Source organism: Somniosus microcephalus, chromosome 32, assembly GCF_052327205.1.
Source record: "Somniosus microcephalus isolate GS21.2 chromosome 32, FLI_Smic_1.0, whole genome shotgun sequence".
NCBI lineage: Eukaryota > Metazoa > Chordata > Chondrichthyes > Squaliformes > Somniosidae > Somniosus > Somniosus microcephalus.
This window is the reverse complement of record NC_141018.1, coordinates 8,319,701-8,340,228: the sequence shown is the minus strand read 5'-3', so window position 1 is coordinate 8,340,228 and position 20,528 is coordinate 8,319,701. Positions and strand designations below refer to the sequence as shown.

At 50.1% G+C, this 20,528-nt stretch overlaps 1 protein-coding gene across 11 annotated transcripts in view; it reads left to right on the top strand.

Annotated features, from left to right (window-relative positions):
* Positions 1–19,708: 19,708 nt before the first annotated feature.
* Positions 19,709–20,528, top strand: part of LOC147097259 (tropomyosin alpha-1 chain) — a 33,833-nt gene continuing 33,013 nt past the window's right edge. For 5 of the 11 annotated variants that reach the window (XM_085972067.1, XM_085972071.1, XM_085972073.1 and 2 more), the window contains exon 1: positions 19,713–20,045. In XM_085972067.1, the coding sequence (XP_085828193.1) occupies positions 19,932–20,045 (114 nt within the window). In that variant the 5' untranslated portion in view covers positions 19,713–19,931. Of the gene's footprint in view, positions 20,046–20,528 lie in introns of all 11 variants that reach the window. The other 6 variants (XM_085972064.1, XM_085972062.1, XM_085972063.1 and 3 more) reach the window with 3 other exon arrangements.

Sequence of the window (20,528 nt, the reverse complement as noted above, 5' to 3'; positions counted from 1 at the left end):
TTGGGAGCCGAGTGGTCTTGGCAGAACCCAAACTGGGCATCAGTGAGTAGGTTATTGGTGCGTAAGTGCTGCTTGATAGCTCTGTCAATCACTTTGCTGATGTTTGAGAGTAGACTGATGGGGCGATAATTGACCGGGTTGGATTTGACCTGCTTTTTGTGGACAGGACATACCTGGGCAGTTTTCCACATTGTTGGATAGATGCCAGTGTTGTAGCTGTACTAGAACAGCTTGGCTAGAGGCTCGGCTAGTTCTGGAGCACAAGTCTTCAGCACAATAGCCGGGATGCTGTCGGGACCCATAGCCTTTGCTGTATCCAGTGCGCTCAGCTGTTTCTTGATATCACGTGGAGTGAATCGAATTGGCTGAAGACTGGCTTCTGTGATGGTGGGGACCTCAAGAGGAGACCGATATGGATCATCCACTCAGTACTTCTGGCTGAAGATGGTTGCAAATGCTTCAGCCTTGTCTTTTGCTCTCACGTGCTGGGCTCCACCATCATTGAGGATGGGGATATTCATGGAGCCTCCTCCTCCTGTTAGTTGTTTAATGGTCCACCACCATGGATGTGGCAGGACTGCAGAGCATTATAGATTGTAAATAGCTGAAGCCCAAGCATTGATCATTGTGGCACCCCACTAGTTACAGCCTGCCAACCTGAAAAAGACCCGTTTATCCCTACTCTCTGTTTTCTGTCCATTAACCAACCCTCTATCCATGCTACTATATTACCCCCAACCCCATGAGCCCTTATCTTGTGTAATAACCTTTTATGTGGCACCTTATCGAATGCCTTTTGGAAATCTAAATATACTACATCCACTGGTTCCCCTTTATCTACCCTGCTAGTTACATCCTCAAAAAACTCTAATAAATTTGTCAAACACAATTTCTCTTTCATAAAAACCATGTTGACTCTGCCTAATCATGTTATGATTTTCTCAGTGCCCTGATCCCACTTCCTTAACAATGGATTCCAGCATTTTCCCAGCGACTGATGTCAGGCTAACTGGCCTGTAGTTCCCTACTTTCTCTCTCCCTCCTTTCTTGGATAGCGATGTTACATTTGCTACCATCCAATCCACTGGGACCGTTCTAGAATCTAGGGAATTTGGGAAGATCAAAACCAATGCATCCACTATTTCTGCAGCCACCACTTTTAGAACCCTAGGATGTAGGCCATCAGGTCCAGGGGATTTGTCGGCTTTTAGTCCCATTAGTTTCACTAGTATTTTTTCTTTACTTATATTAATTACTTTAAGTTCCTCACCCTCTTTAGACCCTTGGTTCCCCACCATTTTGGTATGCTTTTTGTGTCTTCTACTGTGAAGACAGATGCAGAATATTTGTTTAACGTTTCTGCCATTTCCTTATTCCCCATTATAACTTCTCCTGTCTCAGCCTCTAAGGGACCAACATTTACTTTTGCTACTCTCTTCCTTTTTACATACCTGTAGAAGCTCTTACAATCTGCTTTTATATTTCTTGCTAGTTTTCTCTCATATTCTATTTTTTCCCTTTTAAACAATTTTTTGGTCATCCTTTGCTGGTTTCTGAAACTCTCACAATCCTCAGGCTTACTACTGTTCTTCGCAACATTATAAGCTTCTTCTTTCAATCTAATGCTATCCTTAACTTCTTTAGTTAGCCACGGATGGATCACTTTTCCCATGGAGTTTTTGTTTCTCAATTCTAACCACTCTCTGAGTATTAAAAAAAAAGTATCACTTTTTTCGAGATATTTACAGTGTTTGCAGCGTGTGGGATGTTTGATGTCATGAAATAGGCAAAGTCCTCCAGGCTGTGTGGATAAAGTGCGTCATTTTGCAGGCGGGGCACCTTTGAGAATCAGTGAGAACAATCTGCGCCTGAAGTATAAACAGTTCACATTCTCAGAAACACAAATTAATAATCTAAATAAATCATAAGACGTGACGTTAATGGGGGATCATGGCCCTCCATCAATCCTCAGTGTGTGTCTCCATGTAGTTGGCAGAAGATCAGCTTTTATTGTAGTCAGACAGGAATTATAAGTGAGAGGATTCCCAGTCTTAGTTTAATACCCCAAAGGATCAGGGCCCAGAGGACTTGCTGTCTAACTGGAACACACACTGACTCCTGATACTGCGAGCAAGTCAGCCCGATGGCAATTCGGGTTCTGATGTTGAGAGTAGTAATAAATATTTTACAGCGTATCAACTATATAGCCTTGTGAAAAATCCAATGAGACAGGGCATAATGGGTCAAAAACAGACTCATTGAACACGTTTCTCATCAGTTTTACTCCACTTCAGATTTTTCCCCTGGGTAGGGATCACCAGACACCAGTTTCACTTCAATAGTCATTATTTACACAAGAGCCTTGAAAGTGAGTCAATGGTGACAGCCTGTTAACCAGCATGTCTATTGACAGCACGGTGTCAGCCAATGAGTTGGACGCAGGGCAGGACTTATGGCAGGACTCACAGCAAACAGTCTATATTACAGCAAACAGAGTCTATTTACCCAGCAAACAGAGTCTATTTACTCAGCAAACAGAGTCTATTTACTCAGTAAACAGAGTCTATTTACTCAGCAAACAGAGTCTATTTACTCAGCAAACAGAGTCTATTTACTCAGTAAACAGATTCTATTTACTCAGTAAACAGAACCTATTTACCCAACAAACAGAGTCTATTTACTCAGCAAACAGAGTCTATTTATGCAGTAAACAGAGTCTATTTACCCAGCAAACAGAGTCTATTTACTCAGCAAACAGAGTCTATTTACTCAGTAAACAGAGTCTATTTACTCAGCAAACAGAGTCTATTTACTCAGCAAACAGAGTCTATTTACTCAGCAAACAGAGTCTATTTACTCAGTAAACAGAGTCTATTTACTCAGTAAACAGAGCCTATTTACCCAACAAACAGTCTATTTACTCAGCAAACAGAGTCTATTTACTCAGTAAACAGAGTCTATTTACCCAGCAAACAGAGTCTATTTACTCAGCAAACAGAGTCTATTTACTCAGTAAACAGAGTCTATTTACCCAGCAAACAGAGTCTATTTACTCAGTAAACAGAGTCTATTTACTCAGTAAACAGAGTCTATTTACCCAGCAAACAGAGTCTATTTACTCAGTAAACAGAGTCTATTTACTCAGTAAACAGAGTCTATTTACCCAGCAAACAGAGTCTATTTACTCAGTAAACAGAGTCTATTTACTCAGTAAACAGAGTCTATTTACCCAGCAAACAGAGTCTATTTACTCAGTAAACAGAGTCTATTTACTCAGCAAACAGAGTCTATTTACTCAGCAAACAGTCTATTTACTCAGTAAACAGAGTCTATTTACTCAGCAAACAGAGTCTATTTACTCAGTAAACAGTCTATTTACTCAGCAAACAGAGTCTATTTACTCAGTAAACAGAGTCTATTTACTCAGTAAACAGAGTCTATTTACTCAGCAAACAGAGTCTATTTACCCAGCAAACAGAGTCTATTTACTCAGTAAACAACAGAGTCTATTTACCCAGCAAACAGAGTCTATTTACTCAGTAAACAGTCTATTTACTCAGCAAACAGAGTCTATTTACTCAGTAAACAGAGTCTATTTACCCAGCAAACAGAGTCTATTTACTCAGTAAACAGAGTCTATTTACTCAGCAAACAGAGTCTATTTACTCAGCAAACAGAGTCTATTTACTCAGCAAACAGAGTCTATTTACTCAGTAAACAGAGTCTATTTACTCAGCAAACAGAGTCTATTTACTCAGTAAACAGTCTATTTACCCAGCAAACAGAGTCTATTTACCCAGCAAACAGAGTCTATTTACTCAGTAAACAGAGTCTATTTACCCAGCAAACAGAGTCTATTTACTCAGCAAACAGAGTCTATTTACTCAGCAAACAGAGTCTATTTACCCAGCAAACAGAGCCTATTTACTCAGTAAACAGAGTCTATTTACCCAGCAAACAGAGTCTATTTACCCAGCAAACAGAGTCTATTTACTCAGTAAACAGAGTCTATTTACCCAGCAAACAGAGTCTATTTACTCAGCAAACAGAGTCTATTTACTCAGTAAACAGAGTCTATTTACTCAGCAAACAGAGTCTATTTACTCAGTAAACAGAGTCTATTTACTCAGTAAACAGAGTCTATTTACCCAGCAAACAGAGTCTATTTACCCAGCAAACAGAGTCTATTTACCCAGCAAACAGAGTCTATTTAAACAAAGCACCACCCAAAACAGTCCACAGAGTCTATTTAAAAAGAGTCTTTTCAAACTTCAGCAAACAGAACTTATGACCGAAACTACAGCACTGACTCCCAATAAAAGCAGGATTATTTATCCAGCAAAATGCAGTGAGTGGAGGCTTCATAGTTACATAGAAATGATGTGCGTCAAACCAATCCCAGTCAGTCACAGTAGTGCGGTTATCTGAGGACCCCCAGATCCCTCTGCTCTGCAGCATTCTGTAGTCTCTCTCCATTTAAATAATATTTTGCTTTTCTATTCTTCCTACCTCACATTTTCCCACATTATACTCCTTCTGCCAAATTTTTGCCCACTCACTTAACCTATCTATATCCCTTTGCAGACTCTGTATCCTCCTCACAGCTTGCTAACCCACCTATCTTTGTATCGTCAGCAAATTTGGCTACAGTACACTCGGTCCCATCATCCAAGTCATTAATATAGATTGTAAATAGTTGAGGCCCCAGCACTGATCCCTGCGGCACCCCACTAGTTACAGTTTGCCAACCTGAAAATGACTCATTTATCCCGACTCTCTGTTTTCTGTTAGTTAGCCAATCCAGGCGTGACTGACGGGGGAATTTCCCAATCATCTCCATTCTGCTCAGGAATAGTGCTGTCACCATATGCAGCACATTTCCACCTAATCCTCCCCCCTCCCCCCCCAGCTCGGTGGGAAACTGGTGGGATTGGATTGGCCGCTTTTGTTTTACCCGGCCCGATTTTTGAAGTCATGTGACACTTTAGGTATTCGTTCCTTACCATCGACGATGGTATAGTCCACCCTTCGATGTTTAAACCAGGGGTCTTTTAGGAGATATTACAATCTGCTTTTTCCACAGTCTTTCCCTTTCATTTTTAGATAGAATGTGTATTCTCTCCCTCTCTCTTTCAGTTCATGTTTAATATATGTCAGCTGTGGCTCAGTTGGTAGCACCCTCGCCTCTGAGTCATGAAGGTTGTGGGTTCAAGTCCCACTCCAGGGACTTGAGCACAAAATCTAGGCTGACACACCAGTGCAGTGCTGAGGGAGTGCTGCATTGCCGAAGGTGCCGTCTTTCGGATGAGATATTAAACCGAGGCCCCGTCTGCTCTCTCAGGTGGACGTAAAAGATCCCACGGCACTATTCCGAAGAAGAGCAGGGGAGTTATCACTGGTGTCCTGGCCAATATTTATCTCTCAACCAACATAACAAAAAAACAGATGATCTGATCATCTATCACATTGCTGTTTGTGGGAGCTTGCTGTGCGCAAATTGGCTGCTATGTTTCCCACATTACAACAGTGACTACACTTCATTGACTGTAAAGCACTTTGAGACATCCAGTGGTCGTGAAAGGCGCTATATAAATGCAAGTCTTTCTTTCTTTCTAATATTCACTATAATTCCAATGTTAAAGAAACATATTGATAAGCTCTCATTGACTGACTGCCACCACAGACTAAAACTCAACTAACTTACCCTAATTAACTAGAAGTCATTATTCTCCCAGTGCCGGAGTTTCTGTTGGCATATGGTAGTGTAATGGTTATGTCACTAGACTAATAATTCAGTAAGAACATGGGTTCCAATCCCGCCATGTCAGTTTAAGAATTTGAATTAAGTTTAAAACACCTGGAATGTTCCCTCTAATTGTTTTTCCCGGCGCGGGCCCTTTAAATTTACTATGCGGCCACACCTGCGCGGTAGCTCTTCCAGCGGCAGTGGCTGGTGAGCGGCCTGCGCGGGACCTCCCGATTAATATGCGGCCGCGCACCTTCGGGGGAAACACTGTCTGGAAGTAAAATGCTGGCGTCAGTAAAAGTGGCTGTGAAGCTGTCGGATTGTCGTTAAAAACCCAACTGGTTCACTAATGTACTTTAGGGAAGGAAATCTGCCGCCCTTACCCGGTCTGGCCTATATGTGACTCCAGTCCCAATTCAATGCGGTTGCCCTCTGAAGTGGCCCAGCAAACAGCTCAGTGGTGTCAAAGAAGGAAAGAATTGGCATTTATATAGCGTCTTTCACAACATCAGGTTGTCCCAAAGCACTTTACAGCCAATTAAGTGCGTTTGAATTTTTATTGTAATGTAGGAAATGCTACAGACTACAGCGGATACAAGAAGGCGGCCCACCACCACCTTCTCAAGGGCAACTAGCGATGGGCAATAAATGCTGGCCTTGCCAGCGATGCCCACATCCCAAGAATGATTTTCTGAGATCTGAAATCTGTCTCTTTTACTCTCTGCCTTTGGCCAACTTATCTCCTCTCAGACCTTTCATCTGAACCTTCTACCCATGGATTCTCAGAAGGTGCCACATAACACACCATGACTGGTTGGCCAAAGGAAACCACGCGGTATTAAAGGGAATGTAGCTCCATGGGTGTAGAGAAAGAGGACTACAGGTAGGGAATAGGTATAAGTGGATGTGATTTGGAGCAGCGGAGTTTGGGTATTAGCGAGACCCAGGGTTCTGTGCTAGGACAACCTTTGTCTTCCATTTATATAAATGATTTGGACATAGTTGGCTCTGCAACTACAGGCACTCCTGGGACTGGTGCAGGGGCTCCATGAAGCATCACTAGTCATTTGAGCAGGATGGCTGAGAATTATGGATGTGGTGTCACTTTGAGAGGCATCTCCATCACCCAAGGCAGCTCCTGCCAATCTCCGATTCCTCCATAGACATCTGTAAACTGCATAGCGCACTCTTAAATGACTCCATGAAATGCTGATGTTGAGCTACCAAAGTGTGTTTGTAGGAAGACCCTCTTGGGCTCGACCCCTGGACACAGCAACTGGAAGGGCTGAGTCCGCAGCCAGGAGGTTGTGTCTACTGAAATTCCGCTTGCACATGCTCATCAAAATGTTCAAAATCACAAAGGCCTAGAAATTCAGTATCGCCACGTTTGGGGCGTTATAGTCGAGCGGGCGCGCGCAAATTATCGCCACCTTCAGCGAAATTGACCTGCTTCGCCCCAAGAGGTGCTTGGAGCGCTAAAGCAGGCGCTGCACGACTGTCCTAAGGCGCTAAGCCGGAGAAGCGAGGCACTACCACCGAGGGTGGGCGCAGCGCAGGTGCGGCCAGTTAGCGATTGCAGGCAGACACGCTGGCGCCAGTCAGCTCTTAAAGGGGGAGGGTTGATTTGGATTGCAGCCACGCCCTGCACATTGGAGCCCTGATTCTCGACCTGGACAGACCTGCTGCCACATTCTAACGCCTAGGACCATGGAGAGAGCCAGGGAGCGAGCGCAGCGGTTCAGTGAGGGGGTCCTGCAGGTTCTGGTTGGCGCAGGCGATCTATCCTGTTTCCGGACAGTGGCAGGAGGCCGCTGCCCACCAACTACCACAAAGCTTGGAGGGAGGTGGCTCACAGAGTGACCTCCAGCAGCATGGTGCCTAGGACCCCTGTGCAATGCAGGAAGAAGTTCAACGACCTCACTCGGGTTGTCAGGGTGAGTACCCTTTTCAGTATCCTCTTCATCCCTGCATGTGGACCTCACTTTATGGGCAAAGGGTCCTGAAAGCCCCAATGGCCAGCCCTCATCCAACACCTATGGGCCTTTCATGAAACTCACATGCACATTCACCACTTTACACACTGTAAGGGCTATTCGACCATGGGAGGCAGTGAAGCCAAGATCAGGGCGGCACACTGTAAGGGCTATTCGACCATGGGAGGCAGTGCAGCCAAGATCAGGGCTTCACACTGTAAGGGCTATTCGACCATGGGAGGCAGTGCAGCCAAGATCAGGGCTTCACACTGTAAGGGCTATTCAACCATGGGAGGCAGTGCAGCCAAGATCAGGGCTTCACACTGTAAGGGTTATTCCACCATGGGAGGCAGTGCAGCCAAGATCAGGGCTTCACACTGTAAGGGCTATTCGACCATGGGAGGCAGTGCAGCCAAGATCAGGGCTTCACACTGTAAGGGTTATTCCACCATGGGAGGCAGTGCAGCCAAGATCAGGGCTTCACACTGTAAGGGTTATTCCACCATGGGAGGCAGTGCAGCCAAGATCAGGGCTTCACACTACTCAGAGCCCATCCTTTCTCTTGCAGGGCAAGCTGGCACACAATAGGAGGCAGCAGCAACAGACTGGGGGAGGCCGGCCTCACCTTAAAGACCTCAGCGATCTGGAGCAGCGAGTCCAGCGCATTATGGCAGGCCGGCTGATTGGCCCCATCGCCACTGGAGATGCCTACCCCGTTCTGGATAGCAATGGTAAGGTCATCACCTTTTTGACCTCTCTCCTTCCACTTGTGCCTCACACCAGCATCGTTTGCCACTATCGAACCAATACAGTGCATTGCAGCACTTATGCATCCCTCGCTGCCACCCTGTCCTCACGCTAAAGCAACTCTTGTACCTCCCTGCTTTCAGATGGTGAATCACCAGGTGAGGAGGCGGGCCCTCAAGCTGCCATTGGGACTGAGTCGGAAGGCGAGGAGGAGGAAGAGGAAGCTGGAACTTCAGTGCCACCCTCAACCGAGGCAGCCCATGGCCATAATGGGGACACGCCTTCCCTGGAGGGGAGCGGGGGGAAGGGTCTGAAGAGGGTGAAGCTCCGGGGCCCAGCAGGCTGCAGCAATGCGGGGGGGTTAGGGAAGCTCGGCGGCCTTCTCCCTGGAGGGAGAGTCTGGCCTCCAGTCCTGCTACAGTGAGCGCAGAAGAGGTGCGGCTCCTCACTGAAATGAGCGCCCAGCCGGAGCAGAGGCACACTGAGCTCGCGGCTGCAGTGGCAAGGATGCCCGAATCTATTGAGTCACTGGCAAGAAGTGTCCAGGACTTCGGGCCAGCACAGGCAAGGAGTCTGCAGGACTTCGGTGCAGCACAGGCAGCACAGGTGGCTTCCACGCAAGTGCTTAGTGGTGCCATGCAGTCAGTGGCTGGTCTGATGCAGACACAGATTGAGGCCACACGAGCACTCACCGCTGCCACCCTTGCTGCATTGGGCACGAATCGCCGGGGCCCTCGCCGCACCGTAGAAGGCCAGCAGTCTGCGCTTCAGCAGATTGCTCCGTATGCTGCAGTGCTGCCCCGTGGAAGTGCCAGTGTGTCGTCCGACCAGGGAGTGCCTGTGCTCTGTCAGGATGGCAGCATTCCTGCTGCCAACACTGTCACTCCTCCACTGCAGCTGCCACCACCCATAGGACAGACTGCTGCCGCCCATGCAGAGTTGGAGCAGTCAGCAGCTGGGCCCTCCAGGCCCAGAGCTGGTCCAGGCTGTCCCCCAAGGGCATCTGCCGACTCAGTTTCTGACACTCAGCAGCCTTCCCCCAGCCTTGCTGCAGCCACTGGGGTCCCATTGCGGAGGAGCTGCAGGGTGGGAAGGGGCCAATCTCGCAAGCGAAGCAGATCACCCTCGCAGGCCAAAAAGTAGGAGGTGTGGCAAAATGCTGTTAATTTTTTTAGTGAAGGCCAAGGATCATGGTCATTTTTGGTTAACTCTTTTGTTCATTGTCTCCAGGTTGTGAGAGCCAGTTATGTGTCTGACTGTTTTTTGGGGGGTTTCTCTGTATTTCTTTGTCATGCGGGAAGGGCACACAGTTTGTTAAATAGATCATTGTCTTTATTCAGATTGTGCATGTTTGCTCTTTGAACTATTTGTGGCCTTGACCGGCTCAGGGTTTGCGCAACCATTCCATTCATGTTCTTTCAATGGCACAAACCATTCCCTCAGAGGGGGCCTAGAACCGACTTGCAATAAGCCGCTGACAGACGGCCCTTGCACTTTGTGCCTCCCTCCCATCTTGGTGCTCCTCCTCCTCCTCCTCCTCCTCTGCTGGTGCTCCAATGTCTGCTGGCAGTGGCTGAGTCCTGCGGATAGCCAGGTTATGCAGCATGCAGCACACTACAACGAAATGGGAGACTCGCTCAGGCGAGTACTGAAGGGCTCCCCCGGAATGGTCCAGACAGTGGGACCGTTGCTTTAGCACGCCGATTGTGTGCTCAATGATGTTCCTGGTCGCTTGATGGCTGTCATTGTATCGTTCTTCAGCAGGGGTGCTGGGCGCACGGAGCGGGGTCATCAGCCAGGTGCACAAAGGATAGCCCTTGTCCCCGAGAAGCCAGCCTCCTGGGTGAGCCGGGGCTTCAAAAAGGTCTGCCACAGAAGTCTGGTGCAGGATGAAGGCATCGTGGCTACTGCCTGGAAAGCGGGCATTGACAGCTAGTATCAGCTGTCTGTGGTCACACACCAACTGCACGTTCAACGAATGGAACCCCTTCCGGTTGCGGTAATCCTCGGCATTCTCTTGAGGCGCCCACAAAGCCACATGCGTGCAGTCAATGACGCCCTGGACCATGGGGAAGGCCGCTATTCTTGCAAATCCCATTGCGCGCTCTTGCTGCTTGTCCAGGGTCATGGGGAAGGAAATGTACTGATGTCTCCTTTTGAAGAGGGCATTCGTGACTTGGCGGATGCAGCAATGCACCGCAAACTGGGAGACATTGGCAATGTCCCCAGTAGCGGATTGGAAGGAGCCAGTGACATAGAAGTTGAGAGCCACTGTCACCTTCACTGCCACCGACAGAGACGTCCTGCTCCTCAGCTGAGGCTACAGATTTGTCTGAAGCAGGTGGCAGAGCTCAGTGACCACCTCCCTTCTGAATCGAAGCCTCCGAATACACTGCTCCTCAGACATGTTGAGGTAGGAGAACTGCTGGCGGTATACCCTGGGAGGGTAAGGTCTCCTGTGCCGACGTCTGTTGGCCCTCCTCCATCTGGCCATGATTGGCACTCCCTCTCAGCGTCTCTGAGCCCTCTCAATGCAATGGAGAAACCCAACGTTTCCACCCATTGCAGCCCCCATAATATGTGGCCACTCAAGGCTATGGCACTGAAAAATCAATCCAACTGCAAAGTTCTGGGCTGAAGCTAGAAGTACCTGTGCAAGCGCCACGGAGGTCCCACCCGACTCTCAGTTCATCGGCGCTGATGAGTTCGGCGAGTCGGCGGGGAGGCAGCAGAAGCAGCGATGGAGGCCACGACAACCCGCTGTAGCACGGCGGCTGGCAGTTCCTCGGTGGGAGGCTCGGAGGTCGAACCGGTAGGAGGGGAGGCGGCCAGCGGACCGAGGGCGGGAAAAGCAGGCCCTGGAAGGTTGGACACCGCGGGAGGCTCGGAGGTCAGACCGGGTGGAAGGAGAGCCAAGGAGAAGCAGGCCCCGGGACGTCGGTACCACGGCGGCTGAAGACTGACGGGAAGGAGTGCGGGAAAGGCGGAGCGAGGCGAGAGCGGACCCTATTGTGATGGCGCCGATGAAGATGGCTGCCGTCCTTGCGGGCTCCGTGCATACCAGGCAGCTAAGTGTCCTTTGCTGCTTGGTGTGCTCGGCTCGTTAAGAAAAAAGCATTTAAGAACATAAGAAATAGGAGCAGGAGTAGGCCAATCGGCCCCTCGAGCCTGCTCCACCATTCAATAAGATCATGGCTGATCTGATCCTAACCTCAAATCTACTATCACTCTACATCCCACCTGAACTCCTGGGAGAGGCGAAAAACCAGATAAAAACCCAATGGCCAATTTGGGAGAAAAAATCTGGGAAATGCCTCTCCGACCCATCTAGGCGATCGAAACTCGTCCAGGAGATCACTCTGTCCCTATATTTTCTACAGTACTTACCTTCTGTAAAAGGTGATCTCCACCCCAGCCAGAAACAGGAATAGAACCAACTCCTGAAATCTAACACAGAATTAGAACACAAGAAATAGGAGCAGAACCAGGCTACACGGCCCCTGGGCCCACTCCACTACCCACAGGGTCATGACCGATCCGAACCTAGACTCATGTCCAATTTCCTGCCCGCTCCCCATAACCCCTAATACCCTTTACTTCTAGGAAACTGTCTTTTTCTGTTATAAATTTATTTAATGATGTAGCTTCCACAGCTTTCTGGGGCAGCAAATTCCACAAACCTACCACCCTCTGAGTGAAGAAGTTTCTCCTCATCTCAGTTTTGAAAGAGCAGCCCCTTATTCTAAGATTATGCCCCTTAGTTCTAGTTTCACCCATTCACTGACTGGATTTCACTTGTTGTATTTGGTTATGTGACAAATAAAATTGAAATTGAAATTGAAAGCTCTCTCCCTCTGTCTCTCTGCAAATCCCTCTCTCTCTCTCAGAAGGAGTGGTCCAAAATGGCTACCACTAAGAAGCCAGGAAGAGCCCCCTTTAAATAGCGCCCCCCCAACCCCACAGCGACTGGGAACCGTTCCAGTCAACCAGTCGCTGGGAGCGCCAGGCGGAAAGAAGGGGGGCGCCACTGAAGTTGCAGTTCGGGGCACACCAAGGGCGTTGCACCATGAAATGACGTAAGGATCTGCGCGCGCAGCTGAGCGGGCGTTGCGGTTTTGTGCCACCGCTAAGTGTCCGCTCAATTTCGCGAGAGGCGCCGGTCTCGCCGCGCCCGGGCGCTGGCCGCTTTGCGCCCCACTTATCGCCCTCTTAAGGCGACAACGGCTGGCGCTAACAACTGAATTTCTCCCCCAAAGGGTTTTGGTAGAGTTAATAAGGAGAAACTGTTTCCACTGGCAGGAGGGTCGGTAACCAGAGGGCACAGATTTAAGATCATTGGCCAAAGAACCAGCGGGTTCACATACACAAATCTGTGAAGGTGGCAGGACAAGTTGATAAAGCTGCTAAAAAAAAAGTATATGGGACTCTTGGCTTTATAAAGAGAGGCACAGAGTACAAAAGCCAGGAAGTTATTGTCGACCTTTATAAATCACTGGGTACGCCTGAGCTGGAGTATTGTGTCCAATTCTGGGCACTGCCCTTCAAGAAGGCTGCCAAGGCTTCGGAGAGGGTGCAGAGGAGATTTACTGGAGTGGTACCAGGGATGAGGGACTTCAGTTATGTGGAGAGACTGGAGAAGCTGAGATTGTTCTCCCTGGAGCAGAGAAGGTTAAGGGGAGATTTAAAAGCCGTGGTCAAAATCCCAAATCATTTTAAACACCTCGATTAGATCACCCCTCAGCCTTCTAAACTCAAGGGAATACAAGCCAAGTTTATGCAACGTCCTTATAATTTACCCCTTTAAGCGCTGGTATAATTCTGGAGAATCTACGCTACACCCTCTCTAGGGCCAGTATATCCTTCCAGAACTGAACGCAGTGACTCCAGATGGGGTCTGAGCAAGACGTTATAAATCTGAAGCATAACTTCCTCCCTTTTGTATTCCAGCCTCCTGGAGCTAAAGGCCAACATTCCATTAGCCTTTTGGATTGCTTTTTGCATCTGTCTACTAGTTTTTAGTGATTTGTGTACACGGACACCTAAATCCCATTGCTCCAGCACAGCTCCTCGTCTCTCACCATTAACAAAATATTTTGCTTTGTCTTTCACAGATCCGAAGTGGACGACCTCACGCTTCCCCATATTGAACACCATCTGCCAAAGTTTTGCGCCCTCACTTAGTCTGTCTACTCCCTTCGTAATTTCCTGCTCCCATCTGTACAACTTACTCCCAACTTAGTGCAATTTGAAAACTTGGATACACAACTCTCTCTTCCTTCATCCAAGTCATGATTATATATGGTGAAAAGCTCAGGCCCCGGTACAGATCTCTGGGGAATACCTCTTGTCACATCCTGCCAATCAGAGAACAAACTTTTTATCACTACTCTCTGAGCTCCTGCCACCCGATTAATTATCAACCCAGGTCACAAGCCTCCAATTCCACGTGCTCCCATTTTTGCTAATAATCTTTTGTGCGGATCCTTATCAAATGCCTTCTGGAAATCCATATGGCCTACACCCATAGACAGTGGCCTATCCACCATCCTAGTGGCTGTCTCCAAAAATCCAACAAGATCAGTCAGACATGACATACCCTTCACAAATCAATGCTGACTCACTTTGATCAACTGATACTTGTCCAAGTGTTCAGTCACTCTACCCTCTGAAAATAAAGTCTAGTATCTGCCCCACAATTGATGTTAACTGACAGGTCTGTAGTTTCTACCTTTTAAATAATGGAGTGACATTTGCACTTTTCCAATCCAAAGGCACAATTCCTGAATCTAGGGATCGTTGGAAAATTATGACAATGGATCTGTAATTTCATTTCCTGTTTCTTTTTAATATCCTGGAGTAGAAACCTTCCGGTCCTGGAGATTTGTCTATCTTAAGTCCCATTATTTCCCCCATTACCATTTTTTACTAATATTAAATCCACTAAATTCCTCCACTTGACTTATTTTAGGTTCCTTTGTATCGTAGGTATTTTGTCTTCTTCCTCCACTGTGAAGACAGACATAAAATACTTGTTTAACAAGTCAGCCATTTTCTTATTACCCATTATAGGACAACTCTCACTTCTTGTCTGCCTGCAGCCATTTTATGATCTCAGTTCCAGGACTGCGCTAACTGTGACTAGCAGCCCTTTAATGCCTGCTGGCACCAGCCTATCTCCCTCCAGACCCCATTGGCACTTAGTGTGCTGAGCACCAGGTGTCAATGAACTAACCTCACATTATAGCACGATAGTGGGATGCCAGACAGTGTGCGTGGAGTCTGAGAAAAAGCATCACTGGCAGCACTGGACCAGGACCACATCGTCCAACCAGAAGTCAGGCCCTGACCTGACATGGGAATGAGACTTCCTAGAGGAATGTGTCTCACTCCAGAGTCAAGTCAAACCTTAACTCTGGATCACAAGTTTTAGCACTGGGGCAAACCCTAGACCACTTCACACCCACACCAAAGGCAATCTTAGTGCACCTGAAGGAATCCATTGCAATCCAGAAAACAAGTGTTGAGCCTGTTGGAGGATCCTCTCAATTCACATAATGTAGTCCTTAAGTCAGATAGAAAGAAAGACTTACATTAATGTGGTGATTTTCAAGATGTCTCAACATTCTTTACAGCCAATGACATACTTTTGAAGTCACTTGAGAGGGTGCAGAGGAGATTTACCAGAATGGTTCCGGGGATGGGGGATCTTAGCTACAAGGACAGGTTGGAGAAGCTGGATTTGTTTTCATTGGAGCAAAAAAGGTTGAGGGGTGATTTGATAGAGGTGTACAAGATTATGACGGGTTTGGATAGGTTAGACGGGGAAAGGCTGTTCCCACTAGTTGATGGTACAACGACTAGGGGACACAGATTTAAGGTATTGGGCAAGAGATACAGGGGGGATGTGAGGAAAAACTTTTTTACGCAGCGAGTGGTGGCGATGACCTGGAACTCACTACTGATGGAAGTGGTGGAAGCGGAGACACTCGATGTTTTCAAGGGGAGACTGGATAGGCACTTGAAGGAAATAAACTTGCAGGGTTACGGGGACAGAATTGCTCGACAGAGAGCCGGCACGGACTTGATGGGCCGAATGGCCTCCTTCTGTGCCGTTATAGACTGTATGACACGTAGTCACTGTTGAAATGCAGCAGCCAATTGGCACACAGCAAGCTCCCACAAACAGCAATGTGATAGTGCCCAGATAATCTGCTGATTGAGGGATAAATATTGACCAGGACACCAGGGAGAACTCCCCTGCTCTTTACATCCACTTGAGCGAGCAGACGGGGCTTCGGTTTAACGTCTCATCCGAAAGACAGCACCTCCGACAGTGCAGCACTCCCATGTCAGTCTAGATTTCTGTGCTCCAGTCTCTGGAGCGGGACTTGAACCCACAACCTTCTGACTCAGGGGTGAGTGTGCTACTCACTGAACCACTGGCTAAACGGCAAGAGCTGAGTTGCTAAGAAGACCAGAATGAAATAAAGAAGGTAGCACCCAGACTGCCCAGTGAGGAGAACAGTTCGCAACTAACCGGATTAATTGAAACATATTAAGCTATAAGAATTGGTTTAGAATCTCCAAACAATATTTTAGTTGAAATGGCAGGTTTGGAGTGCCGAGTGTGTGTCTCTGGGTGTCCCAGTCAACTGAAATAACACAATCGCAGTGCCAGGCCGAGCAAGAGCTTCTCTGGTTCGGTTTATTTTGGTAAGATTTTTTTTCAGGGTGACTCAGATTTTCCGGAATGTTTGTCTGAGACCAGGCTCCATTTCAGCATTGTAAGACAAAAGAGTGGAGTTTTCATGAAATATGTATTGCCATGGCAAGTTTAGAAAGGGAGAGAGTTGGTGTCCCTCCAACACCACACCATGGCACTCTGACAGGCTGACTCCCACGGTCTGCTTAAACACTGCTCACACTGCCTGGTAGAACATCAGATCAGCTCGATTACTAATCACATCGGGCAGCAACTTGAGCAGCGACTCCGAGCACATCTGCTGATTGCTGGGTCTCCACTTTTTTCCTTTATATATCGGTGGCACCGAGGCAGCCTCGCGGCCAGGACACCTGCAGCCTGTGCAGGGATCTGACTCTTGCAAGCTCCTGTTCAAATGATTGCACCCTCGAGAACCCTGTGCACGGAGTCAAGTATCCTCCGAGCGGTATCCTGTATCCGCTCCCACTGCACAAGATGGAAACTCACTTGTAGCCCATGGAGAATGCCTCACAGTTAATATTACTGGACGTGTTGATGTAGTCCTGTGTCAGTACCAGCTCACGGGGCAAGTCAAACAGCTCCTAAGTACTTGAGAAATGCATTAACCGCTGAGAGGAGCGTGCAGCTCACTACACCCAACAGCACTGACATTGCCTGCACACCGCAAACATTAAAGGCTTTCTGTGATAAACATTTGCATAAAACATGCAACTGGTACCATGGACTTTCAATAAAATGATGTTTCTTTCACTGTATTCACTGAGAGGGCAGAGCGGGCACAGCCCGTACCCTGGGGGCAGAACAGGGTCAGTCTGTACCCCGGGGGCAGAGCGGGCACAGCCCGTACCCCGGGGGCAGAGTGGGCACAGCCCGTACCCTGGGGGCAGAGTGGGCACAGCCTGTACCCCAGGGCAGAGCAGGGTCAGTCTGTACCCCAGGGCAGAGCGGGGTCAGTCTGTACCCCAGGGCAGAGCGGGCACAGCCCGTACCCCAGGGCAGAGTGGGCACAGCCCGTACCCAGGGGGCAGAGCGGGTTCAGTCTGTACCTGGGGCAGAGCGGGTTCAGTCTGTACCCAGGGGGCAGAGTGGGCTCAGTCTGTACCCAGGGGGCAGAGTGGGCACAGTCTGTACCCCAGGGGGCAGAGCGGGTTCAGCCTGTACCCCAGGGCAGAGTGGGTTCAGTCTGTACTCCAGGGGGCAGAGCGGGTTCAGCCTGTACCCCAGGGCAGAGCGGGTTCAGTCTGTACCCCAGGGCAGAGCGGGTTCAGTCTGTACCCCAGGGCTGAGTGGGTACAGTCTGTACCCCAGGGCTGAGTGGGTACAGTCTGTACCCAGGGGGCAGAGCGGGTTCAGTCTGTACCCCAGGGCAGAGCGGGTTCAGTCTGTACCCCAGGGGGCAGAGCGGGCTCAGTCTGTACCCAGGGGGCAGAGTGGGCACAGTCTGTACCCCAGGGGGCAGAGCGGGTTCAGCCTGTACCCCAGGGGGCAGAGCAGGTTCAGTCTGTACCCCAGGGCAGAGCGGGTTCAGTCTGTACCCCAGGGCAGAGCGGGTACAGTCTGTACCCAGGGGGCAGAGCGGGTTCAGTCTGTACCCCAGGGTGCAGAGCGGGTTCAGTCTGTACCCCAGGGCAGAGTGGGTTCAGTCTGTACCCCAGGGCAGAGCGGGTTCAGTCTGTACCCAGCGGCAGAGCGGGGTCAGTCTGTACCCCGGGGGCAGAGCGGGTTCAGTCTGTACCCCAGGGGGCAGAGCAGGGTCAGTCTGTACCCCAGGGGGCAGAGTGGGTTCAGCCTGTACCCAGGGGGCAGAGCGGGTTCAGTCTGTACCCAGGGGGCAGAGCGGGTTCAGTCTGTACCCAGGGGGCAGAGTGGGTTCAGTCTGTACCCCAGGGGCAGAGCGGGTTCAGTCTGTACCCCAGGGGGCAGAGCGGGTTCAGTCTGTACCCCAGGGCAGAGCGGGGTCAGTCTGTACCCCGGGGGCAGAGCGGGGTCAGTCTGTACCCCAGGGGACAGAGCGGGTTCAGTCTGTACCCCAGGGGGCAGAGCGGGTTCAGTCTGTACCCCAGGGGGCAGAGCGGGTTCAGTCTGTACTCCAGGGCAGAGCGGGTTCAGTCTGTACCCCAGGGCAGAGTGGGTTCAGTCTGTACCCAGGGGGCAGAGCGGGTTCAGTCTGTACCCAGGGGGCAGAGCGGGTTCAGTCTGTACCCAGGGGGCAGAGTGGGTTCAGTCTGTACCCCAGGGGCAGAGCGGGTTCAGTCTGTACCCCAGGGGGCAGAGCGGGTTCAGTCTGTACCCCAGGGCAGAGCGGGGTCAGTCTGTACCCCGGGGGCAGAGCGGGGTCAGTCTGTACCCAGGGGGCAGAGCGGGTTCAGTCTGTACCCAGGGGGCAGAGTGGGTTCAGTCTGTACCCCAGGGGCAGAGCGGGTTCAGTCTGTACCCCAGGGGCAGAGCGGGTTCAGTCTGTACCCCAGGGGGCAGAGCGGGTTCAGTCTGTACCCCAGGGCAGAGCGGGGTCAGTCTGTACCCCGGGGGCAGAGCGGGGTCAGTCTGTACCCCGGGGGCAGAGCGGGTACAGTCTGTACCCCAGGGCAGAGCGGGGTCAGTCTGTACCCTGGGGGCAGAGCGGGTTCAGTCTGTACCCAGGGGCAGAGCGGGTTCAGTCTGTACCCCAGGGGCAGAGCGGGCTCAGTCTGTACCCAGGGGACAGAGCGGGTTCAGCCTGTACCCCAGGGGGCAGAGCGGGTTCAGCCTGTACCCCAGGGGGCAGAGCGGGTTCAGTCTGTACCCAGGGGGCAGAGCGGGTTCAGTCTGTACCCAGGGGGCAGTGTGGGCACAGTCTGTACTCCAGGGCAGAGTGGGGTCAGTCTGTACCCCAGGGGGCAGAGTGGGCACAGTCTGTACCCAGGGGGCAGTGTGGGCACAGTCTGTACTCCAGGGCAGAGTGGGTTCAGTCTGTACCCAGGGGGCAGAGCGGGTTCAGTCTGTACCCCGGGGGCAGAGCTGGCTCAGTCTGTACCCCGGGGGCAGTGCGGGTAGAGTCAGCGCTGCAGTTTGTAATGATGGGGGGGAGGGGGGTAAATCGCAATGACCCAGTGGCTAGCTGCAGCCTCCCTAGGCTCTGGGGAGAGGGGGGTGAGGGGGCTGGAATCAGCGTTTATTTTCGGGAGTGTGTGAAGCATCACATTTTGGAGATGAGGTGGAGGGCGGGGGTTCCCTGGAGAAGCCCCTGTGCTGGGTGCAGGGAGGGGGGCAAGGGGGGCAGGAGAGGTGCTGGGCACCCATGCTCCCTTTCCCCTGCTGGCCTGAGCTGTCCTGACGGGGGAGTCTCCTATTTTTTTAATCGCTGGTGTTTGAAGAAATGTGCTGACGGGCAGAGGGAGTCCACAGGCAGCTCCCCATATACGGTGCTGGTGCTGGTCAAATGTCCCAGAGCAACGAATCAACGGGCTGATGCAGGAAGAAGATTGGCCATAGGGTAGGGACAAGCTGCCTCGGCTTCCAAAAAAGTATTAAATGTCGTAAGGAATTCAATCTGCCCCCTGCGAAGGACATATTTCTGAGGCCGGGGCAGGATCTGGTGCACTTCAAGCTCAGCTCCTGGATCAGCACCGTCTCTCTCCCTCTCTCTCCCTCTCAGATCTTTCTGCATTCCCCCTCTCCTCTTTTCCTTCCTTATTTTCAACTTTGAGCTTGTTGTAGCCCCTCTCCTTCCAAAAAATACAAGCCCCCACCACCAGCAGCAGCCATGGACGCCATCAAGAAGAAGATGCAGATGTTAAAGCTGGACAAGGAGAATGCCTTGGACCGCGCCGAGCAAGCCGAGGCGGACAAGAAAGCGGCGGAGGACCGGAGCAAACAGGTTGGCTTCTTTCTGTGTAGAGGGGGATCGAAACCCAACTCTCCCCTTAGATGAAAATAACACTGACCCGGGGCTGCTCACCGCCAGGGACTGGGCTGACCAGACTCCAGATGTTAATGCAACAAATCCTCAATATTCCACTTAAAATGTGCAAAAGTTAACTTGTAATTAAAATGCAATATTAGTTTTTTTTAAAGTTGCCTCTAGAACCGCAGCAGTTTTCGTTTTGAAAAAGTTACGAATGCGGCCACACTGTGTCCCTGCTTAATTCCCTGTCGAATTGCAGGAAGTTTTCTTTGTAAAAAGTGACCAAGGTGTCGACATTCGCCGCACTGCCCCCCCCCCCCCCCCCCCCGTGTTAAACTCTCCCTTGAATTGCAGCGATGTTAAACCCCTCTCTGTGTGAATTTAAAGGGTGCAGTGTTCCGGGTGCAGCTTGGACCCAGCGCGGAGCTCCCAACGTGTTTTAACAGCTCTGACCAT